The sequence below is a fragment of the Nicotiana sylvestris genome, chromosome 6 (assembly GCF_000393655.2).
Source record: "Nicotiana sylvestris chromosome 6, ASM39365v2, whole genome shotgun sequence".
Lineage (NCBI taxonomy): Eukaryota > Viridiplantae > Streptophyta > Magnoliopsida > Solanales > Solanaceae > Nicotiana > Nicotiana sylvestris.
Window position 1 is genome coordinate 13,878,492 of NC_091062.1, and position 25,503 is coordinate 13,903,994.

The window sequence follows — 25,503 nt, forward strand, 5'->3', positions numbered from 1 at the left end:
AGATCTAAGTCTCATTTTTAACTAAAAGAAAACCATAATATACAATAAACCAGAAGATGTACTATTAGAAGAACTTATTACTTAAATGAATAGCTATTTGCTTAATCGATGAACATGCAAAATCAAGGCAACTTCATGCATAAATATCATGTTTTTGGCTATTTAGATGTCTCATTTTTGGTTCTTGTAGAAAGTAAAGTCCTCTTGTTTGGCCACATAGCTTTGCATTCACCAAAGGGAATGTCAAATGAACCTCACTCCACTTTATCTGTCTTCATTTTTCCTCTAAGTTGAAAGAGTAATGCAACATTTGTTTGAAATAAGCCCTTCTCAATCCTCCACTACTTAGTCATTTAGCACTTTTTGACTAATCTTTGAGTGCTCTTCCATTTTTGTACATTCTTTATATACATATTGTATGTATGTATGACCCTACTACCAAGTAGGTGGCGAAGAATAAATCGATAGATGTGTAGAGTTTGACTGAGATAAAACAGAATCAAAGGGCTAGGAGCTCTGGCCGACAACGAAACTAAGTGTAACCTTCACAATGGTCTTACTTCTTTTTTTGGCCTCCTGATCTAACCTATCACCTTTTGGAAATTTCATGTCCATCAAATTAAACTTATCTCTTCTATCCTCCTTGATGCTTCTTTCATGTCAATCCTTTTTTCCGGATCGCTTACAGTACAAGCAGCTCCTACATGTAGTAGCTTCACCATTTGTTCAATGGAATCTGTTGCATTTGCTATCTCTTGGTCAATCAATTCTGATTCTCTATTGTCAGCTATTGCTGATTGCACCCATTGAACAACGTCGGTTCCACCTTTTTGATTGTTGAGATATTGGGAAGGGAATTTGCCTGTAAGGATCTCGAGTATTATGATTCCAAGACAATAGACATCACTTTTTGGAGAGATTTGTTGATTTTGTATGGCTTCTGGGGATTTATATGCGAAAAGGCATTGAACGGTTTGTGTGTTGTTGATTAGCGGATAAAAGGCGTAATCTGAGAGAAGTGGTTCATATTTTTCAGTTAGTAGAATGTTGCTTGACTTAAGGTTCCCATGAGGCACCACATATGATGCAAATTCAGAATGAAGAAAATTCATTCCACTAGCAACTCCGTGGATGATTCTTAGGCGCGTCGGCCAATTTAGCTCAGCGTGTGATATCCCTCGATCACCTGAAAAGTACGTGTGAAATTTCAAAATTAGGATAGTTAACATAAAGAACAAAGTGTATACCAGGGGAAGATGCAGGTATAGATTCCTAAGCTCATCTGAACCCTGTACTTTCGACTCAAAACATAAATTTATGTGTAAAATTCACTAAGCTTCCGCTATGTGCAGGGTCCGAGGAAGGGCTGGACCGCAAAGGTCTATTGTACGCAACCTTACCCTTCATTTCTGCAAGAAACTATTTCCACGGCTCGAACCCGTGACCTCCTGGTCACATGGCAGTAACTCTACCAGCTACGCGAAGGCTCTCCTTCAAATCCACTAAAATTTCAATAAATAGTATATATGAACTCGTAACGTCAAAATATTTATAGTCATGCAAATGTCAAAAAATAAGTTGCAAACCTTAAAGATTGAAATAGATGAATTGAAATGGGAGCTGAAAAAAAATATTGTCATACCATGTAATAGATACAATAGGCTGCCTTTGGGAACATACTCAGATACCAACAACTTCTCCTCTTTTCTATAATGATATGCCAATAACTGCAATATATTCCTGTGCCTTAACTTGCTAATTTTCCTGATCTCTGTATCAAAGACATCTCTATTCATTTTATTCATCTCTCTCAACCTCTTCACCACAACAGACAGTCCATTGACCATTTTTGCCTTATAAGCTGATCCTAACACGCCGTTTCCAAGGACTTCAGCAGCTGCCTTCATCAAATCAGGCAATCCGAACGTACCTTTTTCCTCGTTTACCAACACGAGATCGCCCGTGGCCTTACCCCTCTGTGATCCAGCTCCCCTTCGCAATGATTCATGCACCGAATCACCCCCCTTGCTATGAATGCTCGTGCTCTTCCTATTCGAGCTTGAAACATGCAACCCCTCATCAAGATTCTCTTTTCCAAGCTTGTCGAAGTGATCTTCCTTGCGCTTGGCCTTAAAAAGAATCGTTATCAACAGAAGACTAACTACTAAACCAAGAATTATCCATTTCATTTTGGACATTGGTGCTCTTTGAAAAGTATTATTCTCTTTTTCCTTGTTGCAGTCCTTCCCTAATTGTTTCCCACATAATTCATTATTCCCTTTAAAGGGATCTGAACCAAATTTTGACATGCTTTGAGGAATTTCACCTTGTAATTTATTGTTTGATAGATCAATAGATGTTAAACTTGCCTGTGAAAATGATGGAATAGGACCTGAAAATTCATTACTTTCAAGATGAAGTTCCATCAAATATTTCAAGTTAGCCAAAGATTCAGGAATTGGTCCTGAAAATTTGTTTCTTGAAAACCAAATTTTTTTAAGAGACCCCATTTTAGAGAAGAAATCTTTAGGAATCTCTCCTGAAAATTGGTTTCCATCTATATAAATAGATTTAAGAGCACCAAGGAAGAAAAATTCAGGAATCGTTCCGGAAAATGAATTATTTGCAAGTTCAAGAACTCTCAGGCCTGGAAGTGCAATCAATGGATCAACATCAATTTCCCCTGAAAGGCCAGCTTCACCTAAAAGAAGGCCTTCGACCGTGTTCCCTTCGCATTGAACACGAGTCCATTTCTTGTTCTTGTCACAAGGATTTGATCCCTTATGCCAAGTTGAATCTAAAGCTGTTGTATTTTTTAATGATTCTTTGAACTTTATCAATGCCTCATCCTCTGAAATGGAGAAAGAAAATGGTGTATTAGATAGAAAAATGAGGAAGAAAATGGAGATGTAAAAAAGAAGGTGTTTTTTGGGAGAGATTGCTAGAGGAGGAAGGAAGAGGGGAACAGCGGCCATGTTTGTTACTAGACATGACACCTTCCCCTAAAGAAACAATCAGCCGCTGTCCAGAGAGTTTGGATTTCTTTGTTTCTTTTCTTGGAAGGTGTATGCTGATTTTCTTGATTGGTTTGTTTGTTTTTGGACAATGGAATGATGATGTGTCATGGTGTGTGATTTGGGGGGTGGGTGGGTGGGTGGTTGACGTGGATGTTGTAATTATGACAAAAGATTAGTGTTAAAGGGGGAGGTTAGAGGACAAACAATATTGTTTTAGAGAACAGATTTCGGAATTGGTGAATCTTGAATTGACATTGTCTATGGTAGTAGAGGCTTTTGCGCTTGACTTATTAGGCAGATTAAACTTTTCACCCCATATTCTTGGAATGATTTTTTTCTTTTTTGATAATGTTGGCCAGAGGCAAACCTATGTACAGGGAAGAGGGGTCACCCGACGCCGTTAAACTTGCAAAAATTCTAGATATATATGTGTGTATATGTTGAAAACGGTTATATATTTTGCCAAGAATCCTTATGATCAAAAGTCCGATGGGGCACTGGTTGACCAGTCCGCTCATGTGAACTCACACTTTTAAATCATGAGTTCGCCTCTGATGCTGGCGACCTCCCACTATTACAACTATCTTTTTGGGATTTGAATGTTAGTTTTCAATGGTTTTCACTCACTTCATTGACCGCTAGGCCACATCCTTTGAGTGCCAAATGTCTACGAATGATTTCTACCATAGTTTCAAGCTATGGTATTAAACTTCAGAAATTCAAATAATTCTCCATAATTGTTCCTTATGTATATAGTAATTCTGGCATTGTATTAACTTCTTTGTTAGGCATTACTACATTGAAGTCTTAGTTTTTCCTCCCAATTTGAACTGTGTTAGTTTCAGATTTTAGATTTAAGGATCTGTAGTTGCATCTCACTGAATCTTGGACATCCATTCATTGAGTTCTGGATCCAGAACTAGAACAGAAATCAGTACAAGGTCAGAAAATTTAAAGAAACCGCGATTATGTCAAGAATGATATCTCATTTACATGAATGCATTAACATAAAGAAGAATTTCTTGGTACAATGTAGTCATTTGTAATTGTTGGTGCAAGTATCTTCAACTCTGAATCTCTTCTATCTTGAATATAATACCATCATTGGGATCCAAAAGCCTGCAAAGATAAACAAGATGAATATTAAAAAGATGAACAAATCACATAAATTTCTATAACATCTTTCTTGAAAATTGTCTAGATGATGGTAGAAGGGAAGCCTCGGAGCAACAGTAAGGTTGTCTCCTTGTGACCTATAGGTCACGGGTTCGAGCCGTGGAAGCAGCCAGTAATGCTTGCATTAGGATAGGCTGTCTATATCACACCCCTTGAGGTGCGGCCCTTTCCCCGATCCTGTGTGAACGCAGGATGTCTCGTGCATCGGGCTACCCTTTGTCAAGATGATGATAATTTATGTACCGCGAATATGTTGTTATGTCCAGGATCAGCAAGATGTGACATTAAATTCTCAATAGGTCCTTGTCCAGTATAAACAGCCTGAAAACAAAATCCAACAAAAGCTAACATAGCGAGTCGACCATTCTTGATCTCCTTAGTTCTCAAAACCATAACAGGTTCAGGAGATCCTCTTCCCCACATAAAAGGATCAAACCATAATCCACCAGGATATCCAACATCTGGTTTTGGTTTCTTCTTGTGAGGTACTTTTAGTTCAATATCAACACATCCTGGATTGATTATATCGGCCCATCTTCGGCCTTCGGCCCATCCCATTAAGACTAGTTGCACAACAAATAAAGTTGTGGAATCTGCAAAATACTCTCTTTCACCAGCATCATACCATGAAAAGTTGTCAATGAATCCAAGACTTTCTAACCATTCTGGAATTAGAATTCCAGCTACTGCTAACATTGCCCATCTGCTGTGCATTAGCTCAGCTTGAGCAAACCATTTTAATGTTTCTGGATCAGACCCTGAAAAAGAGACCATTGCTTAATTAAAAAAATCCAATTGATAGTCATTAAAGAATATAAACGAAACGATACGGTCTACCAATGAGACAAGAGGGGTTGCTCTGATGGTAAGCAACCCCCACTTCTAACCGAGAGGTTGTGAGTTCGAGTCTCCCCAAGAGCAAGGTGGGAAGTTCTTGGAGGGAAGGATGCCGGGGTCTATTTGGAAACAGTCTTTCTACCCTAGGGTAGGGGTAAGGTCTGCGTACACACTACCCTCCCCAGACCCCACTAAGTGGGATTATACTGGGTTGTTGTTGTTGTTGTTGTTGATACGGTCTACCAATGACCAGCCCGGGCGACCGTTTACCAAAAACACAGGTCTTTGCAAAGTCCTAAGACCGTGTACCAAAAGGTCAAGAAAGTTGAGTGACCTAATGACTATATTGCTCGGACTCTCCAAAAATATTGTCGTGTGCGTGTCATATCCTCCAAAAGTAATGCACTTTTAGAAGATCCAACTTGGGTACGGCAGCATTTTTGGAGAGTCTACGCAACATCGTCTCATGATAAGGGAGCCAGTAACCAAGGCCCCAATGAACGGCAACTCAACTGTAACTATAATAGTTAGGTAGTGAAATTCCTTGTTGGATCAGTTCCAACCCGAACTGAAACTTGAATCTAAACTAAGATCTTCCTCATTTTCTCAAAAAAAGTGACATTTATGCTGTGTACCTAATCCCAGTGGGTCAAAGCCAAAATCTCCAGGAAGGCTGCAATTTAAGAATAAGAAAACAAATCATAAATCTGTAAAATCACCAATCAGAAATAATAAAATAAAAAATAAAAAAATTATGTAACCTGCCATCAAGCCATTCAGGAGGTGAACTTCCAGGAAACCATAATGGCCTATCTGGAGGGAGTGGTTCACAAACACTTGATACCTCTTTTCCAGCATTCAATCTACTTCTTCTAGGTAATAAACATGTTGTGAATTTCCCTGGCAAATTTTTTGTAGGTAACTCCCTGAATCAAGATAAAATTAGAATCTGTTGAGACGTAATATAATTAAGTAATTAAAAGTGTGTTATGTCTAATAGTTTAAGCATTCATATGAGATGGTCGCATAATTTAATATGATAATCGACGCCCAGAGAGCAAAAAGCATTTCCACGTGAGGCGGCGCGTTGAGACATAATATAATTGTGTAATAAAAAGTATATTTTCTATAATAGTTTATGCTTTTAGATACAATGATTGCACCATTTAAGAGAATCATCGAATTACTTAGAAATATAATTATAGAATATCGAAGTAGAGCCTTAGAGCAACAGTCTAGTTGTCTCCGTATGACCAATAGGTCATGGGTTCGACGCGGGGAATCAGCCGTTGATGCTTGCATCAGGTAGCCTGCCTACATCACACCCATTGGGCAGGCTACCTGATGAATACGGGCTGCTTTGTGCGTCGATTTGCCCTTTTAAAATTACAGAATACCATATGCTCAAGAACTAAATTTGTAATTCAGCGTTACTGACCTGATTGGGATGCTAGAAAATGCAGTGGAATGAATGGCTAGAGCCATGAAAAAATGGACTAAACAAAGGCACTATGTAATTTGAAAGGAGAAATGTGTAATGTTTTTGGGCAGTCTGTTTATTAGGACAATAAAGCTTATCTTCATAGAATGTGAAATGGATGATGAAGCATACCACAGCAACACAAAAATGGACCAATCAGAGTTAGAAGTTTAGTTTTTGTCTTTGTTAGGATATGCAGCTACAGATAGAAGCACAAACATTCTTAAGGGTTGTTATTTAGATATTAGCCGCGGCTTATTTTGTCTTGAAATTTTGAATTAAAAATTTTAATTTCAGGACAATTTAGAAAAATGTGTGTCCCGAAAAATTAAACTGAAAAATTGAAATTCATGACGCATTGGCTAATTCCTAAATAGCAGTCTTTTAGAGTGGCTACCTGCAGTCATTTCTACTGTTCCATTGGCTATCTACTGGAAAAAAAATTGGGAAGCTTTTTCCTTGAGAAATTAATACGTAACAAAAGAGTTCAGAATCTCTTTTCTATTTATTTTTACAATTTAAAAACTAATTGTTTGTACTTTTTTTAAAATAAATAATTATTTCGAGGAAATATAAGAGAAAACAACAGCTATATTATTGTTGATTTTTCTGTAGTACAAACAGAAAATTTTCTTACTACAAGTCTAACTTAATTTAACCTTTTGAAAAGAAATCACACCAATAGAATATTCTATAAATTAAATCAAATTATCAAGAGAATGTAAATTGACGGTGACTTAATAATAATATATTATAGCATGTTTAATATTTTGCTATATTGACGTAAAGCACTTAAATATAAATCTTACCTGTCTTCGACCTTTTTAGCAAAATTAAAATTGTCTCCTATTTTTACCACCATTTTCTCACATATATTAATGAGCCTTGCTAGGAACTCCATCATAAATGTAGTGGAATTTATAAAATGAATGATTTGCATAATCGATTCTCACGTTGAGAAATTAAAAGTAAATTTGATTTTTAAAATATTCACGAGTATTGATGTGATATTCAAATTCGGAGAGTTGAAAGGGACAACTCTTTTTAATAACAGAAAAATAAAGCATATCATTTATCAAGATTTAACCTGAGTTTAGGAAAAATGTTCACTAATAAACTAGAGTTAAAATATTCTTCTCTTAGTTTTCACTCTTTCCTTTGTCTAACTATTATTCCGACGTGTACGTATAAAATAAATTGAATAGGTCATAATGTCATATTTATCTCACATTTGTAACGAATTAGGTATTTTAACGAAAATTACTAGAAAAAGCAACTTGGCTTTAAAAGGGAAAAATAGGTTAGCTAATTAAATTTCTTACCAAAAACTAAACAAGAAGCAAATCCAATAGCCACCTGGTTTACGTTTAAACTAGAGTTTTTGCGTCTTGAGAAGGTAGAGTGTACGCAGACTTTACCCCTACCTTTAAGCAGGCAAATAGGTTATTTCCGGTCGACCCTCGGCTCGGGACTTTAATAAACTCACAAAAAGAAAATCTTTTTTTTTGTTTCACACTCGGTGTCTGATATTTGCTTTGATTTTTCCATTATGTTAGTATCACTTGTCAAGCTTAACCTTTGATTTTCTTCCGTTAGTTTTGCTATTCCTAGAGCTCGACCATGTGACCACTGATTAAGATAAAATGATAATATTCATCCCACCATAATTCTCAATAGGGATTCTTTCGCTATTTAGAGAGCTCTAGCCTGTGACCTTTGATTAAAATAGAGGGATCATATTCATCCTACCACAGTCCTCGATAGGAATCATTCTATTATTTCGAGAGCTTTAATCCGTGACCTCTGATTAAGATAGAGGGATCATATTCATCGCACCACAGTCCTCGATAGCAATCCTTCTGCTATATTTAGAGTTCGAACCCGTAACCTCTGACTAAGATAGAGGAATCACATTCATCTCCCCACAATCCTCGATAAGAATCCTTCTTTCTTCAAGCACGTTACTTGAAACTTCAAAGACTATAAGAGGTAATATTTACGGACAAGTCAATTTATAAGGTGGAGAAATTTTTTGAAGAGTCCACTTAATTAAGCCTTTAAGGTAACGTTATTTGGTAGTTAAATTGATTATTTACATATATTTAACTCTTATAATTAATAGAAAGCAAAATTTGCACAATGATGTAGACTCAGTCATTCAGGGTGTCTACTATTTATATAATTTATTGAACTGTCATTTTAATAAAGTTTCTTTAACTACGAAATTGCTAAGAACAACAGTTTGTTGACAAAAAATTCATACCATTAGAGTGATGGTATTGTATTGTCTATTTTCCTATGATTGACAAATGCATATCACACTTCACTCATTTTCTTTAACGAAACTATTGGTGTAGTCTAATGGAGTAATTAAGATTTTGACTTGTAACTTTAATTTTCTTGTAATAACAATGTTAGTTTTCTCTTATTTAGTTACTCCTATTTAACATATAGTATGTTAGGGATATAGTATATATGCCGTAGATCCAAATTCATATTTGATGATTGAACATATTTTTGTGAACGTTATTTGATATAAAAATTATGGCACTCTTTTATCATAGTTATTATTAATTGTTTGATTAATTTGATAAGGTCCTTGATTAAATTTTGAGATTTGTCATCGTGATAGAGATCATGATAATGAGAGCAAAATCTCTTACAATTTAATCTAAATTTGTTCTTGATCGTAGGATTATTAATTTAGACATTAGTAATCCGGTTAGATCAATATTTATGTGATTGTCTTTATGGAATAAAGATTAGTTGATCTCATTAACTGAATCACATAGATAGATGATGCATATAGAGATATGATCATTGAACCGACTCATTATATAATTCCTAATGGTTAGAATTACCATAAACTGTCAATAGGATATTCTCTTGAAGAATGTGACGTAGGAGTTTCCTTTGTCCTGAGATCGTCATAGTAATTGACAAGTTATTTGTTGTGCTTTAATACTAGACACTTATGGCCCTAGGGCGATAGTTGAAAGGATATTGAGTACGATTGAATACTTGTAGAATTAGTGATTGATCAAGATGGAATCTGTCAACTCTTGTATTGAGTTTAAGCTCCATGTTGTCATGAATTATAAACGACCAAATTAAGACCTTGGCCAGGGCAATTGAATGAAAGAAGAAAAGAGTTTCTCAGGTCATTCAATGGTCGATTATATTGGACATGAACACATAGTTGGTCGCCTATTATGATTTGACAGTTGAACCATATCCTAGGGTGATCCAGAGCTATAAGGACAGAAGGAATTACTACATTATTCTTCTACTGGTTCTTGAGAGTAAATTGTATACTTCATGTTATCCGGTCGTTAAGGAGTGTTGCTAGACGCCACCCTTGATTAGTATATTGATGTGATCAATTTACTACCGGTTTAGTATTGAACCTATGGAGTCGCACACTAACGAGTGGTCTGATCTTTGCTAAAGGATTAATTAACTTATTATTTGATAATTAAATTAAGGAATTTAATTAATCAAATAAATTTAGTTATTAGTCCAAATGAAATATTATTATATTCTTTGCTAGCACAAAGGGTATGATTAATATTGTGAACAAATTAAAGTTTTCTATTTGGAATAGAAAATTAAATTATATCTCTTGGTTAAAATATATATGTGATATATATAATTAACACTTATTTTATATAAAAGATGTTATATAAAATATTAATAAGAAATTACAAGAAATTATTTCTTGTTCTACTAACATTGAGTTGAGATTTTTGAGAAAAATTTCAACACAATATTTTTCGTTCAATTTGTTCGCGGGCTTTGTTGATCAAAGAGTTGATAGCAAGGATTGGTCTCGGTGTGGATACGCATAGAATCTTCGCACTATCGAATAATTTGAAACGAGATTTTCTTCACCAGATACGTCTTAGATCCGATCTATTGACATGTAAATAAATTTTAAACACGAAAAGATCTACCTAGGATTGTTATTGTCTTCCGCTGCGTGTTACGAACACCTATATACAATCCTTCGTAGTATACATTACATTGTAAATATTTTTGTTCCGATATCAAAGTAATTTAACTAGTTGTAGCAAGTTGAGTGGTTTATTTTTTAGATAAAGATATTCTAGTTTAACTTATTACTGGCAGTTACATAATTCTTTTTATTTATTTTCTACTCGATATTCGATATTTATATTTAGTGGCAGAGACAGGATTTCTATTAACGGGGTTTAAAAAAGAAAAAGTTTAAAAAATTAAAAGAGACTATGGCCAGTGGAAATTGAACCAACAACCTCATAAAGATTTTGAACGCTCTTAACTAGTGAGTTATGTTTTGGCGTTATGCTAAGGAGATTCAATATATAATATACAGAGGTGAAAAACGGATTTAATTTTGCTTTATATGTACAATATAATTTTTCGGTGAAGGGTGAACCCTCTTTCGTCCCCCTAAATCCGCCCTGGCCCATATTGGGACTCGACTAGATCCAGATTCGCACCGAGATGTCCCACATTGAAGGTAGAACGCTTCCTAACAAAAGCGACTTCCATACCCATGGCTCAAAGCCGAGATCTCTGGTTAACAATTTGTTTAGATGGTTGTTACATGTTATATTGTATCATACTTTAATTATGATAAGCCTTTCTATCCCGAAAAGTTAGGGGTAAGGTCTGCGTACATTCTATCTTTCCCAAACCCCACTAGTGGGATGATTACTGGGTTGATGATGTTGTTGTTGTACCTTAATTATGTTGTTTGTTTTTATTGTTATTTAAATTTTAATGTATCGTATCGTTAAATCTATAATTCTATTTTATCTTTTACCCTACCTTTTTATATAATAATTTACCTCGTACCTTATTTTTTTTCTTTGTAATATTGTAAGTTTATTTTTCATATTATTGGCGCATGACATCACGAAATGACGACAAACAATATAATTTATCCAAACATTATATATATTAAAACGATATAGTACAATACAATATAATATAATACGATACATAACAACCATCGGAACAAGCTACGAGAATGAATGAGTACTTACTATTACACAACCACCCTCGTTGGTTTTATAAAGATTTTTATTAGGTAATCTTTAGTGTTCGGAATTATAAAATCTTTAAATTAACTTAAATTATTATTCTGTAGATTTATTTATGATAACCATAGTGAAAAGATTAAGCAAAATCCCAAATGGATCAAGCTAAGTGATACCACGTTCAACGCAAAACCTTTGTTTGGGTAAACACCCTCTTAATCAAACTAATTAACCATCAAAATTTCAAAACTATGGCTTCTGCATCTTTCTTCATCCTTTGAATTTACTCATTCCACTATACCTATCCCCATCTACCCTACCCAAGTACCCAACCATCCCACTGATCCTGACCACTACACTTCACCTTCCCCATTCTTTCAACCTAATTAATATTACACTTAGCACATTGTTCTTTAATAAAACAAGATTGAGATCCCAACATAGAACTGGGTCTGTTTTTTTGGACATGGTGGAGACGGTAACGACACCGTTTTGGTGGCGGTGTACACAATTCCACCACCCGCGTCGATGGTTACCGGCAGTTTTCATAACCCACAAAGCCATTATCACTGCGCTATGGATCGCCTTTTTAATAACCCTTTTCTGGTGGCAGATGGATTCTACTACTACCGGAATCTTGATTTTCCGGCGAGTTTTTCCGGCGAGGCAGCTGCCGAAGCTCCGGCATGTGGCGTTTAACTTGACGGACTTTGGTGGGGTTGGTGATGGTGTTACTGTAAATACAGCAGCTTTTGAGAAGGCAGTATTAGCAATTTCTAGAAAAGGTGGAGGGCAGCTAAATGTGCCACCTGGTTATTGGCTAACGGCGCCGTTTAATCTTACTAGCCATATGACTCTGTTCCTTGCTGAAGGTGCTGTTATATTGGGTGTTGATGTAAGTTTTTTACAGTTTTGTTAATATGTTAGTGTTAAAAGTTCTAATCTTGCTCAGCGAGCTCAGAAGTTACTTTTGTTTAAGTTATATACATTGACAGTTTAAATTAATGTAATTTAACCTATTATAGCAGGTTACCATTTATTCTAGGTTAGCAATTAATGCTATTAAATAGAATTGCCCGCAATTACTTTTTAGGTGACCTAATTGTGTAAATATTTTTTACATCGTCTATATCTCTGTTCCTTACTGAAGTGCTGTTATATTTGGTGTTGATGTAAGTTTTAATAGTTTTCTTAATCTGTCAACATTTAAAATTTGTAATCTTGCCAACTAAGCCTGATATTTAAACGGAGAAGGGTAGTGGGGCGGGCCCATTATGCCCGAGGTTCGAAGGTTACTGTTGGTTCTAAGGGTTGGCGGCTTGGCGCCAAACGGATTTCTGTCATAAAAAATAGTTTAATCTTGCTCAATGAACTCAGAAAGTTACTTTCTTGATGTTTGATTGTTCACCTCATTGTTCCCGTTCCTGTAATTGTATATCATTTCCTCTCTGATTGTTTGGTTGGCTTTGCTTAGACCTGTGATATCCATATTGTGCTTATTGCTTAGTGTTTACTTATGGAAGTCTTATTATTTATTGATGGAGTTGTTTTTTTTGTGGGTGGAGTGGGGTGGGGGGGTTAAGTCTGATTTGGTTTATACTGATAGTCGAGCTAGATTTAGGTGATTTGAGTTATTGGATTGATGAGAAGTGAGAGATGATGTTGTATCTGTCAATTTTCTGTAGTTGATGCATCTCATAATTTGTGTTAGAGGTTAGTGCAGTTTCTTGCGATGATGATGGATGAGAATTTCATTTGTAGTATTCTCGATCGATCATGCCCGGACTTTTCTGTCATGATCCACCTCCCGACATTCATCTACTGCTTCCATAGAAATTCTAAGTTTCTGAGTTAAAGGTTTTTGCATTCACTCATATATATGTCTTAAATTGATAATGCAATCCAACTTTGCCTTCAATAATATCAAGTTGTTTAGCACCTTTCTTGATTTGCTCCTTAATTTCTTTCCTCTTTGTTGAGGACTGGCCTGTTGTGTAGTTTCTTTTTGACAGTCACAGTCTTCAACTTTTAATCCCAATCTATCCCTCAATTCTTTTGGCGATCACTGGTGCTTGTGGATAGGCATATGAACTATTAAATGTTTTTGTTCTAATTATCGCCTTTGCAAACAGACAGTTTCTGGTTGTAATACGTGGCATAAGCGGGAGAGTGAAGGAAGAAAAAATTGTTTTAATCTTGCTTGAAACTTAGTTTCACAAGGTAAAACCTTACATTGGGGGCTAACTTGAATAAATCTTGAAGTTCAATTATTAAATATTAAATGCCAAGGGAGATTTTTCTTAATAAAATGTTGTTAAAGTACAAAACTGCAAACACCTATATTTCTAGGAAAAGAAGTGTTTAAACCCCTAATCCCTGTCCAAATTCCATATTGAATTTTATTTGTTGATTTTAAACACCAACGGAAATATTTGTACTAACTAAAGGTATTTAATACAAAGCTGCTAACACCTCAATCAATTAATATGCCTCAATCGCAAACCGCGCATACCTACAAAGATAAAGTAAGAGTCTTATAGCCGCTAGGATTCAAATTAGATGAGTTTCCTAAATCCCTCGGGAAGCATGACATAAAAGAAGTCAATTTTGGACTAGAGATCTGTAGCATGAAAAGTTGCTTGCGCGTAGTGCCTCACTTGTAATTGTTAACTTCTTTCCTAACTATGTTTCGACCTTATCCCTGACATTTCATCTGCATTCTTTATGGTTGTTGTCGACATGGACCTATGGCCTCTTTCTTTGATTTTTAGTTATATTCACCTCTTTTAATAGTCATTTAATTCACTGAACTACTAGCTGCTTATTCTCTTTCAATGTCGATGCTATGGAGTTTTTATGATGTAGCTTCTACATATAATTGCATATGATCATGCAATTACTTTGCACTTTTGTCAATTGGCGATGTGAATGTAAACTACAACAAGTCAACAACTACTGCTCCTCAATGCAAAGTAAAATAGTGGCGTTGACATATGAATCCTAACTATTCATGTTGCTCTACTTGGACCCGTTTCATTTCAATATTCTATAGACTCTGAGGTTCTCTTCATTTTCTCCTACCATACAAGTTTCTAAACATACTAAAAGGACTCTTAGCAACACTATACCTATGTAAGAATAGCATCACGACTGAGCCTTAAGCCCAACTAGTAAACGGGCCTATATGAATCTTTTGCTTTAATTATGTCCTATTTTTCGCTAAATTTGCATAGATTTTGAGAGCTTGTAGGCTTTTCATTATAGCTTCCTTGTAATTTTAGGTTTATCTCCTCCCTTATTAATACCTCAAATCCTTATGGTATCACACTTACAGACTGGTGTATTTGGAGGACTGTAAGGGACATGGCCATAACATCTCAAGTGATCTTATCTTAATGCTAAGTGCACCTTCTGTCAGATGTGATCATTTTTTATGCTGTCTAATCTTGTATGACTGGACATCCATCTTAACATCATTTTGCAACGCTCATCTTGTGGATATTTTCACCTTAGATACTCAGTATTCACTCTCATATAACAATTTTAGATTTACGAATTGTTCTTTAGAACTTGGTTTTCACTTTTTTCGGCATCATCCTATTGCATTACATTCCAGTAGAACTCTTCCATTTCGACCATCCTATTTTAATTCTGTGTTACATCTACTTTTATCATATGGTTCTCCTAGAACATAGAGCCTATCTATCTTCCTTTCTCAACTTTTGTCAGCATGGCTTTACGATCTAAAATTCTGAAGCCTTACTCATAACCTGGAGGTTGTTGTACATTAAATATCTAAATGCCTGGCTGTTATATCATGCACCCTTTCTTATTATTCAGATTTGAACAAAACGTTGGTTTGTCTTTCCTCTGAACATCTGGTGCAGTCTGCTAGGAGTGAGAGCCTTGAGAATACTCTCCTAAGGTTGCTATGCCCATATGTGATAAAGCCGCATGATGCCTGCAAAATTCTGTAGTTAATTCATCATCTTTTAAGTATGCTGACACTAACGAATTCATGCAAATATAAGTGATTTCAAGTGCAAATCATTTCAGGGGACAAGACAAATTCCGAAAACAATTGTTCTGTTTTCTGAAAACATCCTTCTAGTGCATACTAATCTAACTCTTCCACAACCAAAACCAAACGCATCATTCAAAAGAAAAAGTAAAACAAGACTAAACCAAAACCAAACAGTTTTCTAATCGAATTGCCGAGTATGTGTCTGTGTATGTGTCTGCTGGTCATGATATGGAGGTACATTAGAATAGCCCAGGTCGTTGTTGGACACCTTTGTGTACAAACTAAGAATTCTTTGCAAAACAATTGGCAGGCCCACTAGTTTAACTTAAGAATTATCCGTTTACTTATAAGTTCCGTCTTCCGGACCGTGTGGTGTAGGGAACCTTTTTGTGCGGAAACAGTTTTGCCTGCAAAGTTCAGTTTGGGCTGCTAGTTATAATTTCCAAAAGGAAAGTGAAACGACATTTTGTCATTACATTGGCATTTTCCAGCGAAAATATTTCTCTCAAAGTGCTGTTTTCTTGACGATCAAATAACTTGATAACTTCTCATCTGAAACATGAGTATACCTCTTCTAACTGAAGCTGTTTTCTCTCTCTTTTTATTAGAGAATTAACAGAAGCTATTTTGTGTATGAGATTCTATTTGTATTTGTGGACACAGGACGAGAAGTACTGGACTCTCATGCCTCCCTTACCTTCATATGGATATGGAAGAGAGCATCGTGGACCGCGTTATGGAAGTTTAATCCACGGCCAAAATCTCAAAGATGTTGTAATCACAGGTCAGCCTTTTGATTCTTACTTCCGTTTTGAATTTTCCACTCACCCTGAGATTCACTAGAACAGCAAGTATTTTAAAATTAAAAGCCCTTGCTTTTTAAGTGTTTAGAGCTGTCTTACTTCATCAAAAGAAAAAACTGTCGTTTTTGCTGAAGATTGAATTTATCTGCTTTTCGGTCTTATATTCTGTTAGTTAAGTGATGCAAATAATTGAGAACGTTCATGTGGCTAGTCCATGTATGTTTTCATAGTCATAGTTTTTCTCAGGGGGGCGTCAGTACTGCTGCTTAGTCTACAGATGCGCCATCTGCACTGCTAAATAGATTTATTATTATTAACTATCATCTTTTATATGAAGGGAACTTGGCGGAGAAAGTGATAATCCAAAATTTTCTTGGTGCATAAATATAAAGTGCTATTTTCTTATTGATTCCATCTTCCTAAAAAATTCAGAGATATTTGGCACGCAAAACTTAACGACTTTATTCATAGTTGCTTAATTGATTCTTCCTACAGACATTCATCGATATTCTATTTCAGATGTGCTACATGTTTCTAAAAGGCAATTTGTAGCTACTACATGCTCTAAATAACTTAAGCAGTTTCTAGATTGAAGTATTCTGAATGTTTGTGCAAGTATAAAGGAACTAATTTGATCTGATTATGAATATGTTGTTCCCGGTAACAGGGCATAATGGTACCATTAATGGGCAGGGTCAAGCATGGTGGAAGAAATTCCGGCAGAAGCTTCTTAACCATACCAGAGGACCGCTCGTGCAGATCATGTGGTCTACTGACATACTAATCTCAAATATAACTTTACAAAACTCTCCCTTTTGGACGCTCCATCCATACGACTGCAAGAACGTAACGATCAGGAATGTCACAATCCTGGCACCCATTGCTGGGGCTCCAAATACTGATGGTATAGATCCAGGTGAGTCTTCAATAGGTTCAGTGTTTTTATAAATAGATCTTGGGCTTGTAGCTTTACATTGAGGGATTTCTAAAAAATTTGAATTTAACAGTTTTTTTTTTTTTTTTTTTTTGATCTGGTTAAGTCATCTGCGGAAACAATGAGATTTTAGGCTCAACTTGTATGAACTTTTGTTACATAGACTTCTGGTTCTTTAATCAAATCAACAAGAAGGGAAATCTATCAGAAAATTACTTGTATTACTTGATGGATGTGGTGCTGGTTTTTTGGACTTTGATTTAGAAGTTTCAAAGCAATTATAGCTCAAGTTTTGACATATTAATTTGCTAAAAAAATCAGTCATATGTGAATATTTTTTAGCAAAGTATAATTTTTGTCTAGGTTTGTACTGAAATTGCAATGCTTCTGATACTGACATCAGTCTAAAGACTCTAATATGCATTCTGTACTTTTTCATTGCTTACTTTCTGTTGATGGACACTCAGTATAGGCTCTTGATATGTTTTAATGGAGTCAACAGATTCTTGTGAAGATGTGTTGATAGAGAACTGTTACATCAGTGTTGGTGATGACGGCATTGCCATAAAGAGTGGATGGGATCAGTATGGAATTGCTTATGGACGGCCTTCTAAGAATATACTCATCCGAAACCTTGTTATTCGTTCCAATGTCAGGTGAGGTCCCTATATAGGCATAATGCACTTAGATTTCTTTTGCACAGATTGGTCGTCTCTGACATCTTTATATTTTCTTGCATCTGAATCATGATTTGTGCACATGTTCATCGAGTATTGACAGTTGACCTGCTGGTCAGCCACTTGATGGTTTGAAGAGGCACAACTTTTTTTGGTTAATGATCGTTTTAGTAAAGCCCCACAACTAATTTTAGGCTGAAGTTTAGTTGATGGATCGATTGACTGATTGATACCATTTTAGTAAAGTATCTAGCAGCAGTTCACAATAGAAACTAGTTTAGTTTAACGCCCTTATGTGGCATGCTATGCCTTATATATTAAACTAGGGACGAACCGAGTGCCGGAGCCACATGTATCCAAGGGTGTCAATTGACACCCTTTCGCCGAGAAATTACACTGTGTAGCTTGGTAAAAAATTCTTTTTTATGTATATATACTATATATTGACTCCCATTGCCTTCTTCGTGGTTTTACTTCTTCATATTTTGACACCCTTTAATGAAAATTCTGGCTCCGCCACTGGACTAACCCTGGCTGAATTACATGGCAGCGCTGGTGTATCAATAGGGAGTGAGATGTCCGGCGGAGTGTCAAATGTCACTGTGGAAAATGTCCTTATCTGGAACTCGAGACGTGCTGTACGCATCAAAACAGCGCCTGGAAGAGGAGGATATGTTCGAGATATAACGTACAGGAACTTGACATTTGAGAATGTTAGGGTGGGAATCGTCATCAAAACAGATTACAACGAACATGCAGACGAGAGGTTCGACCCCAAAGCTGTCCCTGTACTGAAGGACATAAGCTACACATCAATCCACGGTGAGGGAGTTCGTGTGCCTGTTCAAATCCACGGGAGTAAAGAAATCCCTGTGAAGAACGTTACTTTCAGAGATATGTCAGTCGGGCTATCATACAAGAAGAAGCATATATTCCAGTGTGCTTTCGTTCAAGGTCGTGTTATTGGTACTATCTTCCCCGCCCCTTGTGAGAACCTCGATCTATATGACGAGCAAGGACATCTGATCAGACGTTCTGATTCTCAAAATGCGACAGACATAGATTATGACATTTGAAATGGTTCCATATCCATTTTCCATGGTCAAATTTCTCCCACTGCTCCTCACTTCAGTTAACTACCATTGCCTTTCTTTTTTCTGAATACATATTTGTCCCCTGCATTATACATACAGAAAGAAGTCTGTTAATGTATTCAAATCCACAGATCCAATGTAAAGAACAGCTCCTTTGTCACTGTACAGAATCTTAGTTCCATAAAGATAATTCTTAACATCTTTTGTTTTTTTGGTTTCCCACCCGGGTGTCCAGTACCCGCTCTGGGGCCCGACTAAATCTGGATTCGCGCCGTGAAGTCCCACGTTGGAGGTAAAGCGCTTCCTAACAAAGGCGACTTCATACCCAGCGCTCGAACCTGATATCTCTGGTTAAGGATGAAGGAGTACTTACCAATCCGCCACAACTCTTGTTGGTGTTTTTAACATCTTTGTGGTAATATTAGTTTGGCTATTATTAAGTCAGTAGAGAGCAATGTTTTTCTTAGGAGTAACCAAGATTATGAACAAAGTTGAAATTATAAATTTCTTATTTTCTGGTATTTTCACCATTGTTATCAACAGTTTTAAAGCTATATTGGTTTCTCTACTACCTTTCGTTTCCCACTTTTAGCCCAGTGCTCAGTTTTATTTATGTTTCAAATTTTCTTGCAAACGTTTTTGCATATATTATTTGAAGAATCAAAAGGCTGGTCTTTTTACTACATCCCATACGAATTATTTTCTATTTTTATTGTATTTACTTAAAAGATCCTTAAAATTGTTGTTCTAATTTTGAACTTTTTGGCAGTCTATAAATGATTTAAAAAAATTATATAAAAACAGAAAAATATGCATGATTTCTGTTTTTGCCCACAACATGTACCATTTGGCCATATATGAGCTGGATCATTGTCTATAAATTATTATTCTTTCAACAACTTTTCTTCCTTTTCCTTCTTCTTTGAAGCTACATTTATCGCAAGATTTTCAGATATAAGACTAATCTGGTTATTAAAATATTGTGTCCCATTCCCACAAACAAAATAAAGAAAACATACTATTTATCTTTTTGTAACTTAATGTCATTTTCTTCCAATCAGATTATAATATCAAGAAAGGATGAGTATCTATCAAATTTTAACCATCATAATTCCTGTCTTCAGCTGTTAAACTCAACTTTCATTTTCTATATGCCAGTTTTCTGAACTAGCAAGATAACTGGCCTGCTCTCTTTACCAAGTAGTTTGATCAATTTTTGGAGCTAAATTTAAAAAATAATTTTACATCTTAAATTATAATTTTTAATATTCAAAACTTACATTGAAAGTACAATAATTTTCAGTTTCGGTCGTATTAAAATGGTAAAAGGACCGATTTATAAAAATTTGTAGTTCAATTTAGTTTGACACTGGTCAGAAAGTGAAAAATGATTACATGGTTATACATCAGATAATTAAAAGGTAAGTCTCAAACTAAAAACTCTTATAAACAGAAGTTATTAAATTTATGTGTATTGAACTATTCAAGTTGCATTCCAATTTATTTATAGCTAATAAAGCAATTGAAATGGACTATCTAGTGAACTAGTTACTAGGGGAATTCTTCCAATTTAAATATATAAATTTTTTATCGCTATTTTGTATTGAAATAATTATTGGATAATGCCGAGTAATAGCTGATGAATGCCATACCATTAAAAACTAATTCCACGTAGCTAAGCGTGGAGATTTAAAACTGAGAAGGTCAAGTAAGGAGTCCGAAACAGAAGCATGGTGGAAGTAGCCTAAAAGGAAGGAAACACAATCTTATAACAATGAAAATTAAAAATAAATACATGTTATCCATGTGTTAGGGAAGAAAGTTAGTAGGTAGCTCAGCGTGTCTATTTTTTATGCCAGTAGTAATAGTAGTATTAGTCTTATATTTTCCTATCCGCCAAAAATCTATTACCATATGTTATTTTTTCGCTCCGGTTTTCGTATCTTATCTTTGTTATTGTTACTGTCTTTTTTTCATCTTTCCTTGAGCCAAAGGTCTATCGGAAACAATCTCTATCTTCATTAAGCAAGAATAAGGTCTGCGTACACACTATCCTCATTAGACTCCACTTTATGGGATTATATTGGTTTTTTGTTATTGTTATTGTTGTTGTTGTTATTGTACATATTTTCCATCTGGTATCTGAAACTCATTATTCAAACTAATTCGAATTTATGTCGAGTATCATCTATTAAAAGGGAAGCACTCCTACGAGGAGTTTGTCCATTGCTAAAGTTCAAACTCGAGATCTCTAATTAAATATAAAAGGATCGCATCCGTATCACTCACCACACTCTTAAGTGAAATATTTATTTATATAAATTCACATCAATGGACACAAATTAGTAGTCAACAAAATGATACTCTATAGTTACAGGATTAAAAATTTAATGAGCAAAAAATCCACTCTATTCCACCCTAAATCTATTTTTAAAAAGGAAGTATGACCATTGCACAAAGAGGACATGAATCATCTGAAAGTTTAAAAAGAATAGAGATGTAGAGGTTCTTTTGAAAGGTCATTGTTTCAAGATGTTTCTAGGAAATATCCCCAAAATGTACAACACTATTCCAGACAAGGGGTGGATCTAGAAGCCGACATGCGAATTCGGCTGAATTCAGTAGTTTTAGCTCAGACTCTGTTTATAAATTAAGAAATTTATTAAAATATTTACAAAAATTAAATTCAGAACTCAGTTAGTAAAATCTGATATCGGTATTATAAAATTTAAAACGCATAAAATTTAAATTCTGACTCCGCCTCTTCAGGATTCGACAACTTACATTTATTTAAAAGGAGAAATATTCAAATGTTTTATGCAATGAGTCACCGATTCTGACTTTGTATGAAATGCCTCGTTCAACATGTGCTTACACTGTATATATCTATAGATAGCACTCCTATTTATGATTCCTTTTCCTGTTTCAATTTCCCCTTCTTCTGTTTTTTCTTTTGCTCATTCAACACGTACAAGCAAGCTCAATTCCAGCTCAACATTAATATTCAATATTATCATTATTATAATAGTAATTATTATTGTTAATTCAAGATCAAGAGTTGATCCAAACATGGTATAAGGAACAACAATTACTATTAATATTTTCTCTACTAAGGGCACGTCGCAAGCAGGGGCGTATCTAGCACTATAACTACGAGTTCAACTGAACTCATAACTTTTGAGGTGGAACATAAATTTATGTTATTTAGCTTTGAAAATATGATGGGTTTAATGCTAAAAACCTTAAATACTGAACCCATAAAATTTAAATCTTGGATCCCGCCTCCGCTTACGGGTTCGGGCGAACTTAGTAGTTTTTGTGCAAATATTGTATTTATCTTGTAAAATTCATAGAATATGTACAAATTATTGTTTTAGAACCAAGTAACTTAAAAGAACTAAAATCCTGAACCCATAAGCTTCAAATCCTAGCTCCGCTTCCGATCGCAAGGGACTAAGTAAGGAGACACATTTTATGTTCAATAATTCTATTTAGTACAATATAAGACGAAGCCCTTTCTTATTTCATTCGTTTACTGCAGAACAAATTCTTTATTACTGATTTTTTTTGGTTGATCGCATCTAACACCTAAAGGGATAAATTCTTAAATAGTTATAATAATAATAATATTAAATATTTATACTATTAACAGAAAACTGTTAGTGATATACTGGATAATAATAATAATAATAATAAATAATTAAATAACATAAGGAGTACAAGTTGGTGGTGGTGGCTATATAACATATTTAAAAACTAGGAAAAATGATATTGTATAGCCGCTCTTAAAATAATAGCCAATATATATATATTTATAAATTTACAAATTTATACACTTTTTCGGCCCTCGAATATAAGTAGTTTCTGGCGGGGCTAAAAGTGATAATACCCCTTTTTTTCAAAGTAGGGAAAATTGACAATGTATAGCGAGCCGCTCTCAAAATAATAGCTGAAAATGTATATTTTTTATATATATATATACTTTCTGTATGTTATATACAAAAATTATTCAAATTTTATGCACTTTTTTGGCTACCAAATATAAATAATTTCTGGCACAGGCTAAAAGTGATAATACCCCTTTAAACTATTAATTAAACTATATATATTAAGCTTAAAAACATTGAATAAGCCACAATAGCTATAGGTTTTTAGATAAGGGTTTATATTTAAGTCATATGTGGAAAAAATAAGGAAGGTTCGAAAATAAACAAGACCCACTCAACAACACGTTATTATCATTTATCCATCAAAGGACGCAAAGAAAGAATTGGAGTCAACAATTTTGTTTTTATTTTAGAGTCAACTAATTTGAGTGGATGAACTCATATAACTCATATTCGACGTGAATTGCCATTAATTAAGAGATTATATTTACTTAGTCAAACACGTGAGTGGATTTATTATATACATAAAATTTAGAAAACTTGAACTTTCAAGTTTTACATGTTGCTGACTAATTAAACGATAACACATCACAGAGATAGGCATTAGCGAGGTAGAACTTTTAGCAACACGATTTAATATTTATCATATATATAAAACAAAATCTTAATCTTATATATGCAATGTGATTTTTCGGTGAAGGGTATTTCGATTAACCCCTTTTCGCCCCTCGAGCTCTATTCCTGCCCTTTGGTATTAGAGGCGGATCTAGAATTTCTAGTACATAAGAATGCACTACTAAAAAAAAATTAATATATTAAGTGAAAACCGAGCCCTATTACTCTTGGTAAATAGCTCAATGTTGAATCAAGTGCACCATTCAATTTTCTTAAAACATGAGTGTCAACGATTAATATTATACCAATTTTAGAAAATACGTATATAAAATATATAATTTTATGAATAGACCATTGGTTCACTTGTCCTATAATCCCCCTATAAACCCGCCCCTGCCTGGTATTTCGTAGGAGTATTAAATTTAAACCTCGAGTGCAAATTTGGAGTTGAGCCGACGGAAGCGGGAGTTGAAGTGAGGCTTGACTCTCAAGTCATTCCCAAGAGGGGTAGTTTCAAGTACCTTGGATCGGTTATTCAGGGGATCGGGGAGATTGACGAGGATGTCACACACCGTATAGGGGTGGGGTGGATGAAGTGGAGGTTAGCGTCGGGAGTCTTGTGTGACAAGAAAGTGCCACCGTTACTAAAAGGTAAGTTTTATAGAGCAGTGGTTAGGCCTGCCATGTTATATGGAACTGAATGTTGGCCGGTAAAGAACTCACACATCCAGAAGATGAAAGTAGCAGAGATGAGGATGTTGAGGTGGATGTGCGGGCATACAAGGATGGATAAGATTAGGAATGAAGATATTCGAGAGAAGGTGGGTGTGGCCCCCATGGAGGACAAGATGCGGGAAGTAAGACTCAGATGGTTCGGGCACATTCAGAGGAGGAGCACTGATGCACCGGTGAGGAGGTGTGAGCGACTGGCTGTAGTGGGCACGCGGAGAGGTAGAGGGCGACCTAAGAAGTATTGGGGAGAGGTGATCAGACAGGACATGGCGCGACTTAGGATTACTGAGGACATGGCCCTTGACAGGGAATTATGGAGGTCGAGCATTAAAGTTGTAGGTTAGGGGAAAGTTGTGAATATTTCTACAACACAATAGAGTGAGACTAGCCAGTTAGGAGTTAGACTAAGAATGTCATTGGTCGGCTATTGATGCAGGGCTTTACCTGCTAGTTTTACTATACCAGCCATCTATTTCGTATTTCGTATTCTGTATTTCATATCTCTTATATTGTTGTTATTTTATTATGCATTTTTATAGCACTAATATATCGGCTCCTATTGCTTTTTTGAGTCGAGGGTCTCCTGGAAACAGCCTCTCTACCCTTCGGGGTAGGGGTAAGGTCTGCGTACATATTATCCTCCCCAGACCCCACTTTTGGGATTATACTGGGTCGGTGTTGTTGTTGTTGTACATTATGTGTTTATATAAATTTTTCAGAATGTTAAAATGGTATGTCGTCACGACCATGTGGCCTTCATCGTACTCATGTCCGGGGCGAAGCTACATGTCTTAAAGGGGTTAACTAGCTATCTTTCGTCAGAAATATATCAACATTGTGTTTATAAATAAAATATTAGATCTTAAAGATATATAATATGTATTGAATTTTATCGAAGAATTTTTCTTCACTTCTTTCAAGTTTGAATATTTTTGGAAATTTTTTTATCTTCACCACTATTAATGTGCCTTATGTTTTCTGCGATCATATTGTGTAATGTCTTGTCAAATAAAACTAAACTACTTGCTCCCTCTGTTTCAATTTATGTGATCTTGTTTGACTTGACATGAAATTTAAGAAAAAATAAGGACTTTTAAAATTTATGGTGCTAAACAAGTTAAAAAGGGGCTCAGAGTATTTGTGTGATTATAAAAGCTTCTCATTCAGGATAGAATTGTAAGTTTAAGCTAAATCGTTACCAAT

General features: G+C 35.3%; 3 protein-coding genes across 3 annotated transcripts; 1 reads left to right on the forward strand and 2 right to left on the reverse strand.

Moving 5' to 3' along the window:
* Window positions 1-529: 529 nt before the first annotated feature.
* LOC104212329 (pollen receptor-like kinase 3) lies at window positions 530-3,058 on the reverse strand. The gene is made up of 2 exons (XM_009761549.2): window positions 1,643-3,058; window positions 530-1,186 (listed from the first exon to the last, which is right to left on the reverse strand). Exons 1-2 carry the CDS (start codon window positions 2,973-2,975, stop codon window positions 615-617), a joined length of 1,905 nt encoding a protein of 634 aa, XP_009759851.1. The 5' UTR covers window positions 2,976-3,058; the 3' UTR covers window positions 530-614.
* Window positions 3,059-3,967: 909 nt separating this feature from the next.
* LOC104212328 (photosystem I chlorophyll a/b-binding protein 6, chloroplastic) lies at window positions 3,968-6,605 on the reverse strand. The gene is made up of 5 exons (XM_009761548.2): window positions 6,469-6,605; window positions 5,792-5,956; window positions 5,666-5,703; window positions 4,437-4,951; window positions 3,968-4,136 (listed from the first exon to the last, which is right to left on the reverse strand). The coding sequence occupies exons 1-5, from the start codon at window positions 6,513-6,515 to the stop codon at window positions 4,119-4,121; spliced, it is 783 nt and encodes a 260-aa protein (XP_009759850.1). The 5' UTR covers window positions 6,516-6,605; the 3' UTR covers window positions 3,968-4,118.
* A 5,166-nt stretch (window positions 6,606-11,771) lies between these two features.
* On the forward strand, window positions 11,772-19,651 carry LOC104212327 (probable polygalacturonase). Its single transcript, XM_009761547.2, has 5 exons — window positions 11,772-12,429; window positions 16,222-16,342; window positions 17,029-17,277; window positions 17,798-17,951; window positions 18,523-19,651. Exons 1-5 carry the CDS (start codon window positions 12,001-12,003, stop codon window positions 19,046-19,048), a joined length of 1,479 nt encoding a protein of 492 aa, XP_009759849.1. The 5' UTR covers window positions 11,772-12,000; the 3' UTR covers window positions 19,049-19,651.
* The last annotated feature ends 5,852 nt before the right edge of the window (window positions 19,652-25,503 follow it).